The sequence below is a fragment of the Neovison vison genome, chromosome 6 (genome assembly GCF_020171115.1).
Source record: "Neovison vison isolate M4711 chromosome 6, ASM_NN_V1, whole genome shotgun sequence".
Lineage (NCBI taxonomy): Eukaryota > Metazoa > Chordata > Mammalia > Carnivora > Mustelidae > Neogale > Neogale vison.
The window spans coordinates 203,172,769-203,192,351 of record NC_058096.1 but is presented as its reverse complement, the minus strand read 5'-3'; the positions used below and the strand labels follow the sequence as shown (position 1 = coordinate 203,192,351).

General features: G+C 59.7%; 1 protein-coding gene across 1 annotated transcript in view; it reads left to right on the top strand.

Moving 5' to 3' along the window:
- DNAH1 (dynein axonemal heavy chain 1) overlaps positions 1 to 19,583 on the top strand; it is a 74,661-nt gene that overhangs the window by 49,685 nt on the left and 5,393 nt on the right. The window contains exons 41-67 of the mRNA XM_044253440.1: positions 67 to 174; positions 1,244 to 1,384; positions 1,750 to 1,910; positions 2,318 to 2,475; positions 2,847 to 3,020; positions 3,785 to 3,823; positions 5,864 to 6,042; positions 6,984 to 7,214; positions 8,094 to 8,290; positions 8,717 to 8,852; positions 9,761 to 9,969; positions 10,090 to 10,261; positions 10,938 to 11,129; positions 11,490 to 11,600; positions 12,371 to 12,556; positions 12,966 to 13,157; positions 14,320 to 14,487; positions 14,579 to 14,770; positions 14,902 to 15,033; positions 15,526 to 15,651; positions 16,302 to 16,421; positions 16,520 to 16,669; positions 16,813 to 16,973; positions 17,683 to 17,908; positions 18,058 to 18,253; positions 18,547 to 18,698; positions 19,255 to 19,451. Coding sequence (XP_044109375.1) covers positions 67 to 174; positions 1,244 to 1,384; positions 1,750 to 1,910; positions 2,318 to 2,475; positions 2,847 to 3,020; positions 3,785 to 3,823; positions 5,864 to 6,042; positions 6,984 to 7,214; positions 8,094 to 8,290; positions 8,717 to 8,852; positions 9,761 to 9,969; positions 10,090 to 10,261; positions 10,938 to 11,129; positions 11,490 to 11,600; positions 12,371 to 12,556; positions 12,966 to 13,157; positions 14,320 to 14,487; positions 14,579 to 14,770; positions 14,902 to 15,033; positions 15,526 to 15,651; positions 16,302 to 16,421; positions 16,520 to 16,669; positions 16,813 to 16,973; positions 17,683 to 17,908; positions 18,058 to 18,253; positions 18,547 to 18,698; positions 19,255 to 19,451 — 4,406 coding nt within the window. The remainder of the gene's footprint in view (positions 1 to 66; positions 175 to 1,243; positions 1,385 to 1,749; positions 1,911 to 2,317; positions 2,476 to 2,846; positions 3,021 to 3,784; positions 3,824 to 5,863; positions 6,043 to 6,983; positions 7,215 to 8,093; positions 8,291 to 8,716; positions 8,853 to 9,760; positions 9,970 to 10,089; positions 10,262 to 10,937; positions 11,130 to 11,489; positions 11,601 to 12,370; positions 12,557 to 12,965; positions 13,158 to 14,319; positions 14,488 to 14,578; positions 14,771 to 14,901; positions 15,034 to 15,525; positions 15,652 to 16,301; positions 16,422 to 16,519; positions 16,670 to 16,812; positions 16,974 to 17,682; positions 17,909 to 18,057; positions 18,254 to 18,546; positions 18,699 to 19,254; positions 19,452 to 19,583) is intronic.

Genomic DNA, 19,583 nt, shown 5'->3' with positions numbered 1-19,583 from the left:
CCCCAGGGACAAGCAGCCACACAAACTCCCAGGCCTCACAGCCTTGTTTTCCTCTGGTCCCTGCAGCTGACCCTGCACTTCCCGGAGGAGGGGCTGGTGTTCGATTACAGGCTGGAGGACGCAGGCATCAGCAGCTCCAATGACGATGAGGACGAGGATGAGGAGGGCAAGCAGGTGAACTCAGGCCTGTGCCGAGGGGGCAAGCCCGGGAGGGCCCTCTGGGTGATGGTTGTCCTCATCGATGAATAAGGACTACGGAGAGGAGCCCATGCTGATGGGCTCAGGTGGGAGTTATTTGCATTAACTCGTGGATCCTCACAGACCCACAGTGTGGTTATGATTGTGCCCAATTTCCAGACAAGGAAACTGAGGCTCAGAGCAGCCACACCCAGCTAGTGGGCAGCAGAGCTGGACTTGAACATGGGACTGGGAGATGTTGGCCTTCCTCCCTTCCTGACCATAAGCATTGCCTCCTCCATGTTGATGCTGAACGCAGGGATGGCTGCCGCAGTTCTACTTAAAAGTCCCATTTTCCTAGGGGCTGTGTGCCCTTAGGCTAAACAGCAAGCCCTCCTGGCCTGCCGTGGTGTCCCATCCCTCCTATCAGCCAGCGAAGGCTCCGGGAGTCTACTATGCTTCCAGGGTCAGGACCCCACCCCAGGACAAGGAGGGGGCAGGGAGATAACTACAGGGACAGCCACTATGCGTGCTCCTGCTGGGGGTCGCACAGAGCACATTTGAGTCTAACGGTCAGAACTGTCCCCAGTGTAACCTGTGGTTTGACCCTAGCGAGCCCCCTCATTAAGGAAGGTCTGCAAGCTGGGTCAAGGCTGGGGAGGAAAGAATTCATGCAGGCAGGGATGGTGGGGACAGCCAGGCTGCGGCATCTCTCTGTATCCCAGTGATGCCAACACCTGTGGTTCTGGCCCCCACACCCTCGGGTAGCCAGAAACTAAACAGCAAAGGTCTTTGACCGCTGGGCTGTCCAACTGCCAGAACATCTCCCTGACACCAAGACCTCGCAGTCCCTAGGAAGCCCCCCCACTCCCAGTGGCTTGTTCTGGGATTCCCCACCCTGAGCAGAGAGGGGGACACAGGGCTTCCTGCTTCAGTCCCGAGCTGCCCCTCACCTGGGCTCTCTTGCCATGGCCTAGCAGTGAATTCCCTCGTCCTCCTGGTGCGCTTGGCCAGAGCAGGGTGAGGCCGGCTTCCAGGCCCAACCCGGAGCGGCCTGTGCTTGCAGGTGGCCTGGGTGAAGTGGATGGACTCCTCGACTCCATTCACCATGATGCCGGATACCAGCTACTGCAACATCATTGTGCCTACCATGGACACGGTGCAGATGTCCTACCTGCTGGACATGCTCCTAATCAACCACAAGCCCGTGAGCACCCCGGCCGTGCCCTGCTCCTCCCACACCCAGGCCCAAGCTGGGAGGTGGCTGGCCTCCCACGTGGACAGCCGGGTGGGGGGGCGCTCCTGCCCTGCACCAGACCCAGTGAGAGTCTTCTTTTTTTTTTTTTTAAAGATTTTATTTATTTATTTGCCAGAGAGAGATTACAAGTAGGCAGAGAGGCAGGCAGAGAGAGAGAGGAGGAAGCAGGCTCCCTGCTGAGCAGAGAGCCCGATGTGGGACTCGATCCCAGGACCCTGAGATCATGACCTGAGCTGAAGGCAGCGGCTTAACCCACTGAGCCACCCAGGTGCCCCCCAGTGAGAGTCTTGAACGAGTGATCCCTGTTCTCCCAGGTGCTGTGCATCGGGCCGACAGGCACAGGCAAGACCCTCACCATCTCCGACAAGCTCCTCAAGAACCTGCCGCCAGAGTATGTCAGCCACTTCCTCACCTTCTCAGCCCGCACTTCGGCCAACCAAACCCAGGACCTCATCGACAGCAAGCTGGACAAGAGGCAGGCACCGCCTTCCTTGTTCTGCCACTGTGTGTTCTCCCAGCCTGGTTCAACCAGCCGTTTTCCCAACTCCTTGCCCAGTTATGCTCTTGGGTTTGCCAAAAACTTCCTAGAGGGCCCTGGGTGCTCTTACAGACTGGTCTGGAGACTCACCCATCAGGAATTCCTGAGCCCGGCTGTGGGTGTTTGTCCTGGGCTGGGTGGGGGTGGGGCTTGAGCTCCGCCTGCTGAGCGCAGACTCCAGGCAGCCAAGTGTGATGTCCCAGGATGTTCAGACTGGGACCAGGGGCTGCTCCAGAGGGCTAACAATTCAGAGAGAGCTGAAGGCAGTTGCCATCTTGCCAGCCCTGGATTCCCAGAAGACCTGGTGCCAATGTGGGCTGGGCTTACGCAGCCCCTCCCCACAGGCGAAAAGGTGTGTATGGGCCGCCCCTGGGGCGCAACTTCATCTTCTTCATTGATGACCTGAATATGCCAGCCTTGGAGACCTATGGCGCCCAGCCACCCATTGAGCTGTTGCGCCAGTGGATGGACCACGGCGGCTGGTATGACCGCAAGGTCATTGGTGAGTGCCGGCCGGCCTGGCCCAACAAGGGGGTGGGAGGGAGGTGCGGGCTGGATGTGCTGGGCAGGACAGGATGCCTCCTCCGTTAGGCAGGGTAGGCACAGGGCCTACTGCTCACAGTACTTTTAGAGGGTCCCCAGAAATGTTTTGAATTCTTTTAAAATCACCGGGAAAATGAACTTTTAAGGGTCAAAGAACACTGTTAATTTATAATATTATATCTGCCTATATTCCAATACTGTTATAAATGATCATTTTTAATGCTTTTTAGAGAGGAGGAGGCCCTTGAAGGCCAAGTGCCTTGGGCCCACAAAAAGTCATTAATTTAACTCTGGACCCAGCTCCCTCCTGACTTCCTGCCTCCACTCCAGGAGCCTTCAAGCAGCTGGTGGACATCAATTTTGTCTGTGCCATGGGCCCCCCGGGCGGAGGCAGGAATGCCATCACCCCACGGCTGACACGCCACTTCAACTACCTGTCCTTTGCCGAGATGGACGAGGTCAGCAAGAAGCGCATCTTCTCCACCATCCTGGGCAGTTGGATGGGTGAGCACTGGGTGGAAGTCGGGGGGGTCCCGGGCAAAGGCAGAAGCCCAGGCTGGGTAAGCTACTCCTAGGACACCTGGGCAGCTGCTGGAAGGGGTGGAGTGGCTGAGGCAGTGACCTCAGCCCTGGCTTCACCCTTTACTCAGCTGTGTTACCTTTGGCAAATTCCTGAACCTCTCTGAGCCTCAGTTTCTCCATCTGTATAATGGGTGGTGATATTAGTGCCCACCCTCCCAAGTTGTGAAGGTTAAATAAGACACTGGATGTAGCATCTTGCATGAAGCCTAGCACGTGGTGATTGCTGAATATATGATTTATACATGTATGCACTTGTGTCTTCACCTGCATAAGTACACACGTGTATGTTTGTATTTACCCAGAAAAGCTGGCAGAAGGATGTTACTTTTATAAATCAGGAAAAACCACCAAGATAGAATAGACAGCGTGGTTCTGACCTTCCACTCCATCAGGATGCAGTCTTCCCCCACTAACCCACCTCCTGTCTAAGAAACACTCTGACCTTGAACTCCCCTTGGCGCTGTGCCAGGTGGTGGGTGATGAGAGTCAGGCCTCCACTCCTCTGGCCTGGCCTGCCCTGCCACCAGAGGTGATAGGCCCAGCGAGGGGTGGGGACCACATTGCTCTGAGGAGGGGGGCTGCTGGGGGGATGCTCTGGGAGCTGTTCCGCCTGGCCCAGCTGGCCAAGACGTGCAGCAGGGGACCCACCTAACTCTGAGCCCCATGTCTCTCCCTCAACCCTCTAGATGGACTCCTCGGGGAGAGAAGTTACCGGGAGCCCGTGCGTAAGTGCCGGCCTGGAGCAGGGCCTGGATGGGGTGGGCTGTTGGTTCCTGGGTGAGCCTTGGACTCCAGGTGGGGGTGGCCGGGGCTGGGTCCCCAGAGCCACAGAGAACCATCGTCTGATTCTCTGGAGCAAATGCCTTCATAGGCTCCTTCAACCGTTCACATAACAGTCAGCCCTTTAGTGCCTGGAATGTCCAGGCATTGTCCCGCCCACAGTAAAAGCAAGGTAAAAGTGAGCTGAATGAATGAATAAAGCAAGCCAACAAACTACCACCCTGTGCAGAGGAGCAGAGGCTCCCAGGAGGCCGGCCCTCTAGGAGGAGCAGACATCTAGGGTGTGGCAGCCCTGCACAGGGCAGATCTGGTGGTCACTGAAGCAGGGTAACAGACGGCGTCAGATCTCCAGCCCCGCCGCACGTCCCACCCTTCCTGTTACCTCAGCTGAAGGAGGCCGTTGGAAGACAGTACCCTCCCAAGGCTTCCATGTCCCCCACACCCCTGCACCTAGGCCACCGTTGGTCCTGTCTTTTCTCGTGTTGCTAGGAATGGACGGTTCTCCAGGGCTCAGCCAAAGAGCCCTTCTCATAAACCCGAATCCCACCCCAGACTGTCTGCTGGAGAGCGTGGTTCCACCTCCCAGCACACAGCATAAGCACACGTGTGTGTGTGGCCCATCCTCACCAGGCCATTCCATCGGCAAGCAGATGCATCCAGATGTGCCCCATGTTAACGACAAAACACAAAATAGTCGCTTTGGGTCCCCCACCCCCATCCCAGCCGTCTCTCCAGTTCTCTGCTCGTACAGACAGCACAGCTCAAGAGCATTGTCTCTTCAGCCGACATCAGCCACCATTTCCATTTTCCCTCGTGCCTCAACAGTCCCCGGAGAGTGCCCTTGTCCCCAGTGGTTCTCAGATGGCCTGACCAACCATTAGCTCTCTCAGTCTCACTTTCCCGGGCTTCACTGTTGCTGGAGGGCAGCCCCTCCTCTCAGGTCAGGTTCACTGCCCCATCCCCATGCCCTCACCACACCCCAGCCTCCCATCCTGTCCTGTAGCCATCTCGGCCTGAGGGACCCATCCATGCATTCACTGGGATCACACACTTCCTCTCCTCAGCTGCAGGCAAGGCCCCACGTCCCAACGGTGACAGGCAGAGCCATCCCTGCCCCTCATCACCTCTCGACTCTCACCTTCCCTCACTGGTCCTTAACACCCCAGGCCTCGGCATGCTTGCTCCGGTTCTGGGCCTGCCCTCCCTTCTCCAGCTGTCTGCTCGAGCATCCGTCTTCACACAGCCTCCCCCAGCACTATGTGAAATGCCCCCAACCGCAGCTCACCGGACAAAGAGGCAGGCAGAGAGAGAAGCAGGCTCCCCGCTGAGCAGAGAGTCTGATGTGGGGCTCAATCCCAGGACCTTGAGGTCATGACCAGAGTGAAGGCAGAGGCTTTAACCCACTGAGCCACCCAGGCGCCCTGGGATACCACTTTCTTGCAGCCGGCCTTTGCAAGGCCCACCACTGTCCACCCATCCACAGAGCCCCAGGGTGGCAGCTGGAGCAGGAGGAGTGTGTCTGTGGGGCCACCCTCTGTGCTCAGGACCAAGAACAGTGTCTGGGTTGACTAACGGATAAGCCCTCCTGCCCCTTTACTCATTTCTCACTCCCTCTTTCCCAAGTTCCCACGGCCTCACAGGGCAAGGTAGCAAGGGACCCGCCCCACCCTGACCGCATTAGTATCCCTGGTCCCATGGGTGTGCCCCAGCGCATGACAGCGTGTCCGGAAATGAGGCCATGGGCGGGTGGGTGGGGAGCTCAGAGCAAGAGATTCCTCACCCGAACTGGGGGCATCACATCAGCAAGAGCTTGTGGTGGAGCTGGCATCCCAGAGGGGCTGAGGACTGGGTGGAACCCAAGCCCGCGGGCTGGGGACAGGGCACGCAGGGGAGAACACAGCCCTGGCAAAGGGGGTTAGCATCCTTGGAGGCTATATGGGGGGCACCCGCCTGTAGGACTCAGGTCCACCCTCCTGTTCCCACAGCTGGGGCCCCCGCCATTGCCCGCTTCACGAGTCCCCTCGTGGAAGCCACCATCATGGTGTACTCCACCATCACCTCCCAGCTGCTGCCCACCCCGGCCAAGTCCCACTACACCTTCAACCTGAGGGACCTGTCCAAGGTCTTCCAGGGCATGCTCATGGCTGACCCGGCTAAGGTCGAGGTGAGGACCCGGCAGGCTCCCTTCCCAGTGTCCAGGGAGAAGAACCCACAGTGCCCCCACTGTCCTCTCCAGCCCCTTGGTCTTTGACCTTACTGCTGCTGCAGCACTGCTTAGCCTTGATCTGGCCAGGGCCTGAGTGGCACTGGGGGCAGGCTGGGTTCCAGACCCTCTGCTTTCCTACAGCTGAGCCCCGTCTTGCAGCTCAGATCCATGCCTAGAATGGCAGTGGTGATGGGGATCCCACAGAAAGATCTAGGGCAGCACAAGGGAGAGAGAGAGGGTGCCTGGTGAGGCCCTGTGTAGGAGATTTGGGAAGCAGAGTGAGGGGGATACACTCGAGGAACCAGACGCCCAGGTGGATGGAGCAGGACGGTAGCAGGGAGCGGGCTATCAGGGTGCTGGCGGGGGGCTGGGGCTGTCAGCTGTGGAGGCCATAGCGTCCTGAAGATGATGGGAGCCATGGAGGGGTGTGGGGGACAGATTTGCCCTTGGAATGGGGGCTGGATGCATCAGTATGTGTAGAGCCTGGGGCCAGGGATAATTGGTGAATGGGACAGGCGCCAGCCCTGGCCTTGCCACACTATAGCCCAAAAGGTAGAGAGAAGGGCCTGGGGGGTTCCTGAGGGCCATCCACTCATTGTGGGGGTGAAGGAGGGGAGAGGCGGGATGGAGGTGGCAGCAAACACAGAGATGGGAGCAGAGCCAGAGGGCCTTGCTAAGTGGAAGGTATAAGGAGAAGCAGGCATTCCTCCCAGGCCTGGGGTTTGAGCTGCTGCGGGGGCCCTGAGAGGGGGGATGCTGACAACCGGCTAAAGCAGCGGGGTCCCAGCAGGCACTTGGCCAGTGGGTTGTGAGGCCGGGGGAGGGGAGGTGCGGGCGGTGCAGCGTGGGACGGGCTCCCCGGGGGGACGGGTGTGCTGACTGCCGTGGGCTGGCTGCAGGACAAGGTGCGGCTGCTGCGGCTCTGGTACCACGAGAGCTGCCGCGTGTTCCGCGACCGCCTGGTGAGCGATGAGGACCGCGGCTGGTTCGACAAACTGCTGGAGAGCTGCATGGAGCAGTGGGGGGTGACCTTCGCCGAGGTGTGTCCCTTCCAGCCCATCCTCTATGGGGACTTCATGTCGCCAGGCTCTGACGTCAAGTCCTACGAGCTCATCACCAGCGAGAAGAAGGTGCGGGCCCCCTTCGCTCTGCCCCCCAGGGCCCGGGCCCTCCGCAGCACCGCGAACAGACCAGCACGCTGGGACTAGAGGGTCAGGGCTCTGACTTCAAAGGCCAGCCCTTGCCTCCCTACGTTCCATTTCCTCTCCTGTCAGAAGGGGCAGCAGGCCCTGCTTGGTCCGCCTCGGGGGACAAGCCTGGGCTTCGTCGGGGACAGGTTCTGTAAATGTGGGCGTGCTCGCCCGTTGGAGGGGCTCTCATCCCGCCCCCCAGAGGGGCAGCAGGGTCTGAGTCGGGACCCCAGGGAGACATGGAAGAGACCTTGTCAGAGGCCTCAGAGCTGTGTGGCTGGAGGGTCTCCCGATGTTTTCCCTGCACACGCATCCCCTCCTCATTCCCAGGAGCTCTCATGAGCTTTCATGTGCTTCAGCACACCTGGTGAGGCCAAGAGGAAACAGACAAGGCTCTGACCCCCGCTCCTTAGGCCTCTGTGTATCCCAAAGGTCTGGCATCCTCTAGGCCTGACTTCTGAACAGATCTGGCTCCCTGTTCCCCGACACTCAGGTATCGCTGCTACAGGCAGTGCGGCAGGGTCCAGGGTGGGCTGGATACAACCTTGTCCCAGTGTGGCATCCTAGGAAGTGGTCGGCACTTTAGGCCCAGGTCACTGTCAGTTGGGGTGGATGTTTGGCGGGATGGCTGGGACCCGGGGCAGGGAGGCCCACAGGTAGGGGGGTCAGGCGCATGGGGCCAAACCCTCCTGAGACCAGGCCCAACAGCCCTCCCTGCAGAGGAGCAGGGCTGGCCATGGGAGGGGGTGAGTTCTGTCGGGGTTCTAGTGCCTGGGGACGGAGAGTCAACCCAGATCTCCCCATCCACCTTGGCCCCAGATGATGCAGGTGATTGAGGAGTACATGGAAGATTACAACCAGGTCAACACAGCCAAGCTGAGGCTGGTCCTCTTCATGGATGCCATGAGCCACATCTGCCGGATCAGCCGCACCCTACGCCAGGCACTGGGCAACGCACTCCTGCTGGGTGTGGGTGGCAGCGGCCGCAGCTCCCTCACACGGCTGGCCTCGCACATGTGAGGGCTCCGGGAGTGCTGGGCAGTGGATGGCCACAGCTAGGAGGGCTGGGGTCACCCCGGCTGAGGGTTTCTGAACGCACTGGGCAGGGGACCTAGGCTCCGAGGAGAGGCAGCAGCAGGGCCCTGTGGTGCTGCAGGGAAGGGAGGTGTGGCGGCAGACATCCAGGAGGGATTCCTAGATGTGGCGGCCACGGCCTCCTCTCAGTTTCAGAGCTGGGAGGATGGAAGCGAAGTGTGTTCCAGGCCACGGAACAGCTTAGGCAGAGGTCTGGAGGCAAGAGAGCAGGTTCAGGGCCTGGAGCATCTGCAGATCTGCCCAGGATGGGAGCCAGAACTCCAGATGGCTGGGGTGGGGGGTGGGCACCCATCACTCAGCACTTGGCCTAAGTTCAGCCATGCCTCCAGCCAAACTCCTGTCTCCAGGGCCGAGTACGAATGCTTCCAGATTGAGCTGTCCAAGAACTATGGCATGGCCGAGTGGCGTGAAGATGTCAAGAAGATCTTGCTCAAGGCTGGCCTGCATAGCCTGCCCATCACTTTCCTGTTCTCTGACACTCAGGTGCCACTACCACAGGCAGAGGGCAGGGCCCAGGGTGGGCTGGATACAACCCCATCCCTGTGTGGCATCCTAGAAAGTGGTCGGTCCTTCAGGCCCAGGTCACTCTTAGTTGGGGTGGATGTTTGGTGGGATGGCTGGGACTGGCGGCAGGGGGCCCTCAGTTGGGTGGGGCAGGTGCATGGGGCCAAACCCAGACTGTCAGAGCTAGGAGGGCATAGGTCAGCCCTATACCCCAAGGGAAAAGAAGGCCCCTGGCACCACGGCTGATCACAAGTGGCACCATACTCACTGGCTAGTCCCACCTCAAGGACCACAGGACTCCTGCCCGAAGCACTGTGCCTATGGCGCCCTTCTTGGGGGCTGCTCCCTCTAGAGCTCCCTAGGAGGAGGCCTGTCCCTGGGTCTCCAAAAGAAACTGAGGTGATGGCTCTGGGGTCTCAAAGCAAAGAGAGCAGTGCCTAAAGCTGCCTGCTGGTCGGAGCTGGCCAGAGATGGAAGCCCTGGAATGTGTCCTACTTTGTGCAGGGTGCCCTCTGTTCCCAGCCCTACCTCTACCCCCAGGGTTGCCTCATGCAGTCTGGCAAGGACCTATTTCTGCCTGTGGCCTGGTTTCCTCCTGTGAGGAAACTGAGGCATGGGGAGGCCTGGAAAGGGAGAGTAAGGTGTCCTGTCTCCCACCCAGGACCCAGGGCCCTTCCACTGCCCCGTGTTGATGTTCAGAGTCTCTGCTGTAGGGCAGGCCTGAGTATGAGTCTTAGACCATGACTTGCAAGGTCACTTGTATGCCCCTGAGCTTCTCTGAGCCTCAGTGGTATGTTCTGTAAAATGGGGCTGCTGTGAAGGTCCTGGAGACGAACACCCAAGGGCCATCATCAAGGCTTAACTTTTGTACTCTCATCTCTCCCCAGATCAAGAACGAGTCTTTCCTCGAGGACATCAACAATGTCTTGAACTCAGGCGACATTCCCAATCTCTACAGCGCAGATGAGCAGGACCAGATTGTCAACACCATGCGGCCCTACATCCAGGAGCAGGGCCTGCAGCCCACCAAGGCCAATCTTATGGCCGCCTACACTGGGCGTGTGCGCAGCAATATCCACGTGGTTCTGTGTATGAGGTACGGGCTCCCATGGTGGCCACGTAGGGACGGCACTTGGGCCTGCCACGAGGAGGGCCCTGGGCTCTGGAGGGTCCTGCGGTGGAAGTCAGTGCCTCATTTGGCCTCCTGGTCCCCCAGCCCCATCGGAGAGGTCTTCCGAGCTCGCTTGAGGCAGTTCCCCTCCCTTGTCAACTGCTGTACCATTGACTGGTTTAACGAGTGGCCGGCAGAGGCACTGGAGTCTGTGGCCACCATGTTCCTGAATGAGATCCCAGACCTGGAAGCCACCTCTGAAGTCATTAGAGGACTGGTAGGTGTCTTGGTGAGGAGCAAGCTGTCAGGGGGAGCTATTTGGGTTTGGACTTACTGTCACAGGAGCCTGCGTGAGAGTCCCAGGACCAACACTGATGGGCTTTGGAGCAGAACTTGACCTATCCTAAGCCTGTTTCCTCATTTGTATCATGGGAGTGCTACAAGGTTGTCATGGTGACATACAATCAAAGACCACAGATGGGGGGGCTAGATTTGTTTGGTCCAACCTGAGAGAGTGATGGTCACCTGCGAGCCAAGAACTAGAGTAAATTTGTTTCCCTCCTCAGCTATATTGAAGCCTTGGGCCCTCTGTTTCCCCAAGGTCCCGCCTTAGGACTCTCAGAGTGAGGCAGTTTAGGAGCTGTGATGAGGGCAACAGGCCAAGATCTGGGAGACACCTGGGTCCACGTTCAAAGGCAGCTCTGCCCTTGACGTTGTGTGAACTTAAACGAGCCCCTTGACTTCTCTGGGTTGTGAGTTTTTCTTCTGCAGAATAGGTGACCTTGACCTGGAGGTTATGAGACTCATAGGAGATAGCGTGTGTGAGAAGCATTGAGGTTCCTACATGTGGTCTCCTCCTTGGGGCCAGGCTTTAGTGGCTTCAAGGGCACCGTGGTGCCAGGTCTCTGCTGGGACCTCTACAAGGCTGGCATCAGTGGTCTCCCACTCCACAGATTCAAGTTTGTGTCTACATCCACCAGTCAGTGTCTAAGAAGTGTACCGAGTACCTAGCTGAGCTGGCCCGTCACAACTATGTGACCCCCAAGAGCTACCTGGAGCTGCTTCATATTTTCTCCATCCTCATTGGGCAGAAGAAACAGGAGCTGAAAACTGCCAAGAACCGCATGAAGAGTGGCCTTGACAAGGTGGGCCAGAGTGGGGCTTGGTGGGCAGTGGCTAAAGCAGTGCCTGCTAAAGCAGTGCCTGCTCCGGCTTACCCTGGCCCGGGCAGGCCCAGACCGCCCTCTCATTTGGCAGCCTGCAGTGTTTAAATGGGTCGCTTCCTCCCTAACCAAATGAGCAAGGGCAAGGCCAAAACAGGACACCCCACAGATTTTCAGAGGACATCTCACTTCCTCTAGGGCTCACTGGACAACCAGCCACAGCCTCTCAGTCATGAGGGCCGGGCAGCCCTGCAGGACCCTCTCCCCAGCCACTTCCACGCCTGGCCCTCTTTCTGGTACCCTGTCACCCCTGACTTCCTCTTTGTGCCCCCCATCCGCCAGCTGCTGCGTACTTCGGAGGACGTGGCCAAGATGCAGGAGGAGCTGGAGATGATGCGCCCCCTGCTGGAAGAGGCTGCCAAGGACACCGTGCTCACCATGGAGCAGATCAAGGTGGGGGTGCTCCCTGGGCCTCTTCCCTGATGTCTGACCACGGCTGGGGAGGCTCGGGGTCCCCATGCAACCACGAGATCACTGGCTGCCTGACCTCTGCAGCTGCTTAGCTCCTCAGTGCCTGTTTTCCTCAGTCGGTCATCATTTGTTCATTCAGCGAGAGTTTGCTGGGAATCTATTCTGTGCCAGGCCCTGTGCCGGGCAGCGGGTATAGTGAAGAGCAGGACAGGCAACCTAAGCCCTGATAATCACAACAGGGACTGACTAGCAGGCTGCCATGGGCAGCTGTGCAGACTCGGCCCCAGCCTCCCTCTGAGTCTTCCTGAGATCCCCAAGTTCAAGGGCCTGCTCTGCACAGCAGATACCTCTGATTCGCAAATTCGTTATGACAGCTTCCTCATAGAAGCAGTCCCCTCCTGCCCGGCAAAGCCAGCATATTGGAAATGTTTCCAGCAGACGGAAAGAACATGACGTGGGGGGCACGTTTCTCTGTCTTGCCTGGAGATGTCCTGCGGGCTTAGGGGGTCCTTCCCTGGAGGGCAGTTGTGCTCAAGCATGTAAAGTCCTGGGCCCCATGCCAGGCCCACCATGAGAACTTGGGAATGGGCTTCTCACATTCCCAGAGCTCCGAGAGGGCCCTTGGGGAGGGGGGCATCCTTGCTCTCATTTCTCTTTACCCTGGGGAGACTGAGACAAGGGGAGGAGAAAGGTGGGGACACACCCATCCCCAACATGCCACCAGCTGGGCCCTCCCTGCCTTTGGTCCCTAGGTGGACACAGCCATTGCTCAGGAGACTCGGAATTCGGTGCAAGCAGAGGAGATCAAGGCCAATGAGAAGGCCAGGAAGGCGCAAGCTATTGCTGACGATGCCCAGAAGGATCTGGATGAGGCACTGCCCGCCCTGGATGCAGCCCTGGCCAGCCTGCGCAACCTCAACAAGAATGATGTGACCGAGGTGGGCGGCCAGCTGGCCCCTGAAGCTTCCCCTGGGCATCTGTCCTGTTGCCTCTGGTCCCCACACCCTCTGTCTCCACATCCCCTGGGGTCATGTGCTGAGAGGTGGGGGTAGAGCTAGGCCTCAAACCCAGCTGCCTGCCTCTACCTCCTTGCACAAGACAGGCACATGGGGAGGGCTTTGGGTCCTGGGCAATGAGCATCTAGGACCGCAAGGTCAGGCCTGGGTGTATGGGGGAGCAGAAGGAACCACAAGCCGAGACGGACCTTGGGGGACAGCTAAGCATGCCCTTTGTCTGTGGCAGTAGGAGCTGGCTTGGTGAGGTCTACCCTGTCTGACAGCTGCCCCTGCCCAGGGGTACCCAGGCCATAATGGCTCTCCCCTTCCCCACTCTCGGCCTCACCTGCAGGTCCGAGCCATGCAGCGACCACCCCCAGGTGTGAAGCTGGTCATAGAGGCTATGTGCATCATGAAGGGCATCAAGCCCAAGAAGGTGCCTGGAGAGAGGCCCGGCTCCAAGGTGGATGACTACTGGGAACCCGGAAAGGGGCTGCTGCAGGACCCTGGCCGCTTTCTCGACAGCCTCTTCAAGTTTGACAAGGTGGGTGTGCCGGGAACAAGGCGAGCAGGCCTGTGAGTGAGGCAGAATCCCCTCCCCCCACCAGCATAGGACTCTCTGTCCTATCTCCCTTTGTCGGAACACATGCAGCCCGATTGCCACAGAGCTGACTGGCACCACATCCTGGCCCCGGAGGAGCCTCTGGCCGGTGGGAGTGACAGTCACCTCAGAGCTCTACAGCCTAGAGATCCCCTCTCGTGCCCTTTCCTCCCTGAGACCCCCATGGCCTTGGCCTAGGCTTGCACTGTCTGTGCAACCATGGCCTTTCCCTTGGTCTCAGCTGAGCTTCAGCTTCTTCTGTCTGTCCCTGGGTTTCTCCATCTGCTGTCTGGCTGGCGCTCTCGGTACCCACGGCCATGTTCTATCTCAGGGGCTGCTTCATGGTTAGGTCAGCCTGGTGCCCACCACCCTCTTAAGGGACCTTCTTCAGCCCAGAAGTTGGGTAGGGGACAACTGACTGTACATGCGCCCTACCCCCTCCCACCCTGCCACTGCCATGAGTCAATATGGGGCTGTAGACACCCCAGGCTGCACTGGGAGGGTGGATATAATGGCCCATAGGCAGCTGGGCCCCTGTAGACTACCCCATTCTTCCTCCTCCATGTCCATCAGTCTAGAAACCAGAGGCCCCACATGCCTAATTCAGCCCAAATCAGCAGTGCTCACGAACAGTACTCAGGATCCCTGGTCCCAGGCTCTGAGCTCCAGGAGTTCATGAACAATGCAGATTCCTGGGCTCATCCTGAACTACAGGGCTGGACTCTCACAGGATGGGATGGGAACTCTGGGGGTGTGATGAGCTGTCACGGTGAGGGTTAATACCCTTGAACATGAGCCTGGTTGGGCATCGGAATCCCTCACTGGTCTCCACGCCTGTCAGGAAGCAGCCCTTGTCTCTAAGTGAGTTCTTAACGGAGCCTGCCTATTACGAGACCTTGAGACTGTGTGGTTTCTTGTGGAGGAAGACTCTGATCGTTCTCTGAAATCCGTTGCTTTATGGACTGTGTTTACCCAGGAAGACAACTGTGCTGAAGCCTACACGGGGATGGGGCTCTGAGAGCGAGCTGGGTGTTCCTGAGCAGGGCCCCACAGCCCCTTGCTCCCTGGAAAGCCTCTCCCTGATGCCCCCGGTCCTCCTCCCCAGGACAACATTGGGGAGGCCGTGATCAAAGCCATCCAGCCATACATTGACAACGAGGAGTTCCAGCCGGCTGCGATTGCCAAGGTGTCCAAGGCCTGTACCTCCATCTGCCAGTGGGTGCGCGCCATGCACAAGTACCACTTCGTGGCCAAGGCAGTGGAGCCCAAGCGGGTGAGGCCTGGGCACGGCCGGGGGGAGGTGGCAGGAGGTGGGGGCTCCGCCGGAGCCCCTCCCCAAGCTGGCCCGGGCCCTCTGGCTGCAGCAAGCCCTGCGGGAGGCCCAGGATGACCTGGAGGTGACACAGAGGGTCCTGGAGGAGGCCAAGCAGCGCCTGCACGAGGTGGAGGACGGCATCGCCACGATGCAGACCAAGTACCGGGAGTGCATCGCCAAGAAGGAGGAGCTGGAGCTGAAGTGCGAGCAGTGTGAGCAGCGGCTGAGCCGCGCCGACAAGGTGGGCTCACGGCGGGGGCAGGGAGGACCTGCGGGCTGCGAGGGTCTGGGGGGGCGTAGGGGGGGCATGTACCCCTTCCCCAGCCCCTGGCCCGGCCCCCCTCAGCCCACCCCCCGGGGCCGCCTCTGCAGCTCATCAACGGGCTGTCGGATGAGAAGGTGCGCTGGCAGGAGACTGTGGAGAACCTGGAGCATATGCTTGGCAACATCTCCGGGGACGTGCTGGTGGCTGCTGGCTTTGTGGCCTACCTGGGCCCCTTCACGGTGAGGAGCCTTCCCGCCCTCCCTGCAACAGCCTCACCTCTGCAAGGGGCAGCCTGCCAGGCAGCTCTTCCCTCATGTGCTCACTCTGCGACGCGCGTGTCTCAGGTGCCCCATCTGAACCAGGCGCTGTTCTGGGCCTGGAGGGTGAGGCAGTGCAGAAAACAGCCAGAAACCCCACCTGGCAAGGCTGGCCTTCTAAGGGAAGCTTGAGCCCGCACTTGCATGCTTCCTGGGGGCATCTCACTCGGTCCTCACAGCCTCCTGGACAGGCAGGCCTATTGTCACTGCACCTGTTTCACGGAGGAGGGGCTGAGGTTTATGGAGACCAAGAAAGTCACCCAAAGTGGGACCTGAGTGCACGGGTCTGACTCCACATCTGGGCTCTACTCCTGATTACAACTACTGAGCTCTAGGGGATGGCGGCAGCAGTGGGGAGGGAGGAGGGCGTCCTGGATGTCGTGGTGGGGTGGCCTGAGTCTTGCGTCTCCCCAGGGCCAGTACCGCACGGTGCTCTATGACCACTGGGTCAAGCAGCTCACGAGACACAAGGTGCCGCACACGTCTGAGCCCACGCTCATCGGGACGCTGGGAAACCCTGTCAAGATCCGCTCGTGGCAGGTGTCCACCCGGGGTGTGGGGTGGGGGGAGCTGGAGGGACTGGGCTGAGCCAGGAGCCTCCTGCTTCCCTCCCACCCTCATTCCTCAGCCTGCTCAGAGGTGCCTCCCCTGAACCCACCCGGGCCCAGCAAGAGGGTGTGGGTTGGAGAGGAGAAAGCTGAACACAGCATGACACAGATCTAGCTAACCGGAGGCAGAGAATTCAAGGGATACTTGCCAGAGTGGACTGGGGAAGGAGAGCAGCATCCAGGGGAAGTTAAGATTCTTAAGTTCCCCCCCCCCCCAAAAAAAGTCAGATTTGAGCTAGAACCTAAAGGACAGATAAAGTTGGCCCAGGGAGAAAACCAAGAGGCTATTGACAGAGGCCAGGGGAGAGTGAAGACCAGGATACCAATGGCCTGTGGGCTTTTGAGAGGTGGTCTGACTGAGGGAGAACACAGTAGGCAAGAGGGCAGAGAGGCTCAGGGAAGGAAGGTGTGGGGATCCAGACGAGGAGCAGGAGAGAGTAGGAGGTCCTGTGGGGTGACACCTGTGCCCACTGTCACCTGCCCCTTCCTCCAAGGGGGCACCCTAAGGAGAGGGAAGAGATAGCCAAGCATGAAGCTAGGAGTAGCCATGGGACAGCCCTGACCCAGTTTGATGTCACACAGATTGCTGGCCTCCCCAACGACACGCTGTCAGTGGAGAATGGAGTCATCACCCAGTTCTCCCAACGTTGGACTCACTTCATTGACCCGCAGGGCCAGGCCAACAAATGGATCAAGAACATGGTGAGCCCACCTGCCTCGTGCCCCATCCCACGAAGCCGGGCTTAGCCTCGGGTGGGCTGGCGGCTCCCACAGCCCCCACTTGCCCTCTCCGCCCACAGGAGAAGGACAATGGGCTGGATGTGTTCAAGCTGAGCGACCGAGACTTCCTGCGTAGCATGGAAAATGCCATCCGCTTTGGCAAGCCCTGCCTTCTGGAGAATGTAGGCGAGGAGCTGGACCCGGCCCTGGAGCCGGTGCTGCTCAAGCAGGTGGGCCTGCAGTGGCGGGGCACGATGGGCGCAGTCTGTCCGTCTGGACCGGGGGTGGGGTGGGAGTGGGGGCAGGGCAGCCCCACTCGCTGCCTCCCTGGCGAAGCCTGGGCTGCAGTGCTTGCCCCTCCTGCCCACCACAGACATACAAGCAGCAGGGGAACACAGTGCTGAAGCTGGGGGACACGGTGATCCCCTACCATGAAGACTTCCGGATGTATATCACCACTAAGCTGCCCAACCCACACTACACACCGGAGATCTCCACCAAAGTCACCCTCATCAACTTCACCCTGTCGCCCAGGTAAGTCCCCGGGCCCCAGACCCAGGGCGTCAGCTCAGCCTGGCTGCCTCCCTCCCACTCCCAGGCCAAGACTCCGAGGGTCTTTCCCAGAGGCTCTAGCAGCTTCTTCCCAGGCGCTCTGGCACCTCCACCAGCTCCCCATACTTGCCGCCATTTCCAGCTGAGAACGCCCACCCCCAAGACCAGGAGCCCTTGGTGGCAGGTCAGTACCCCTCCGCCTCCCCAGTGCTAGCCTGTCTTGTCTGGGTACCCTCCCCCCACAGCTCAGCACTTGCCAGCACCTTGTGTGCTCACCTCCAGAGCAGCCCTGGAGCTCTGAGTCAGGCCCACCCAAGCCCTGTTTCCTGCCTTGCTGCCGTGAGCGAGGGCCGGGCTAGTGGGTGCACCGTGCTGGCCGCCTGCCCAGAGCCCACAGGCCCACTCCACGCTCAGGCCTCCTTGTCAGTGGCCACATATCTCACCACTGCGCCCCCCCCCCACCCTGGGATTCCGGATTCCATCGGGGCTCTGTCTCACTGGAACTGGTTACCCTGTAGGCAGGCTCTACATTAGCCCCGCAGCCCAAGACAGAGGGGAGGCCTCCCAGGCCACCTCAGGCAGGGCTGCTGGGCTCTCGGGCTCCGGGGTCACAGGTTGTAGGTGAACAGGCTCAAGGTTGGCCCTCTGGAGCCTACCAGGTGTTACAGACACCGTGTCCCTTTCCCGGCAGTGGCCTGGAGGACCAACTGCTGGGCCAGGTGGTGGCCGAGGAGCGGCCAGACCTGGAAGAAGCTAAGAACCAGTTGATTGTCAGTAACGCCAAGATGCGCCAGGAGCTGAAGGACATTGAAGACCAGATCCTGTACAGACTCAGCTCCTCCGAGGGCAACCCCGTGGACGACATGGAGCTCATCAAGGTGCTGGAAGCTTCCAAGATGAAAGCTGCTGAGATCCAGGTCAGCTACAGCCTCTCCCCACCTGCAATTCCGGCCTCACCTGCCCAGCCCCCACCGCCTCAGGCCTGCCCCTGCCCCTGCCCACATCTGCCCGTCGCCCTCCCTCCGCTGACCCGGGCCTGACCACCACTCACCTGCGGTGCCTCCAGGCCAAAGTCAGGATCGCGGAGCAGACGGAGAAGGACATTGACCTCACACGCATGGAGTACATCCCCGTGGCTGTCCGCACCCAGATCCTTTTCTTTTGTGTATCTGACCTGGCCAACGTGGACCCCATGTACCAGTACTCCCTGGAGTGGTTTCTCAACATCTTCCTCTCTGGCATCGCCAACTCGGAGAGAGCAGGTAGTCCCAGGTGCTGGGCTCCCACCCCGGCACAGACATGACACGGGGACACGTCTCCACGGGGCGCATGTAAACTCCTGCCCATGGTCACTTGCACATTCTCTCAGATCAGCCATAACAACACACCCCTGCCCCCACCCTCCTCAGGGTCCCTTTACTGACAACTTCATAGGCCTCAAGGGGAGGCCCAGATGGCCCCCATGGCTGCGGGGCAGACTGGGCTGGGCCCAAGCCTGGGGATCTCGCACCCCTCACCCCTCCCCACGCACTGCCGTCCCCTCCCTGCCCTGCAGACAACCTGAAAAAACGTATTGCCAACATCAACCGCCACCTGACCTATAACCTGTACAGCAATGTCTGCCGCAGCCTCTTTGAGAAGCACAAGCTGATGTTTGCCTTCCTGCTGTGTGTCCGCATCATGATGAATGAGGGCAAGATCGACCAGGTACATGAGCATCTGGCTGGGCCGCTGACCCAGGACAGATGACCCAAGGAGGTGCTCTGTGGCCGGGCTGGGAGAACAGGGTGAAAGGAAAGAGAGGGCCAGGCATGAGGGTCCAGCGAAAGCAAAGGGCTCAGGAAACAGTTCCTTGCTTACGACAGCCAGGAGACCCTGGGTTCCTTATGGCCCGTGATGTCCTGTGAGCACAGTCTGTTCAGAGCTGGTACCGTCCCGAGCCTCCCAGCGCGTGCTCTCAGGAGCCCCAGGTATTGGCCGTGTGTTGGGAGTCCCTGCCGAGGGAGTGCGTGTCACAGTGCCACCGCTACTGCAGCTCAAGCCCCACTGTGGGCAGAACTTTCCCAACTGAGGAGGCTGAGGCTCAGAGAGGTCACACAGCCAGGAAGACATGGAGCGGGGACCCTAACCCAACCTGTCTGACTGCCAGCCGCAGGGAGGACTCCATTTCTCCGGCTGAGAGGGCAAGGGGAGGCACTGCTGGGTGGGGTCCCAGAGGCAGGTCACGGGGCCTGTGCACTAGCCTCCCCCTGTCCCCTGCCAGGCTGAGTGGCGCTACCTCCTGTCTGGAGGCTCCATCCAGGTCATGACTGAGAACCCGGCACCTGACTGGCTGTCAGACCGGGCCTGGCGAGATATCCTGGCACTCTCTAATCTGCCAGCCTTCTCCTCTTTTGCTGATGACTTCCCAAAGCACCTCTCAGAGTTCCAATCCATTTTTGACAGCCTTGAGCCCCACAGGTGAGCTGCACCCCAGGGCCAAGCAGGGTGGGCACATGGAGGGGAGAGATCCCAGGGACAGGCCTGTCCAGAAGGTTTCTCTGAGAAGCCACCTGGGGGTGCCCTGCAGCTGTGGCTACATCCCATCCATGC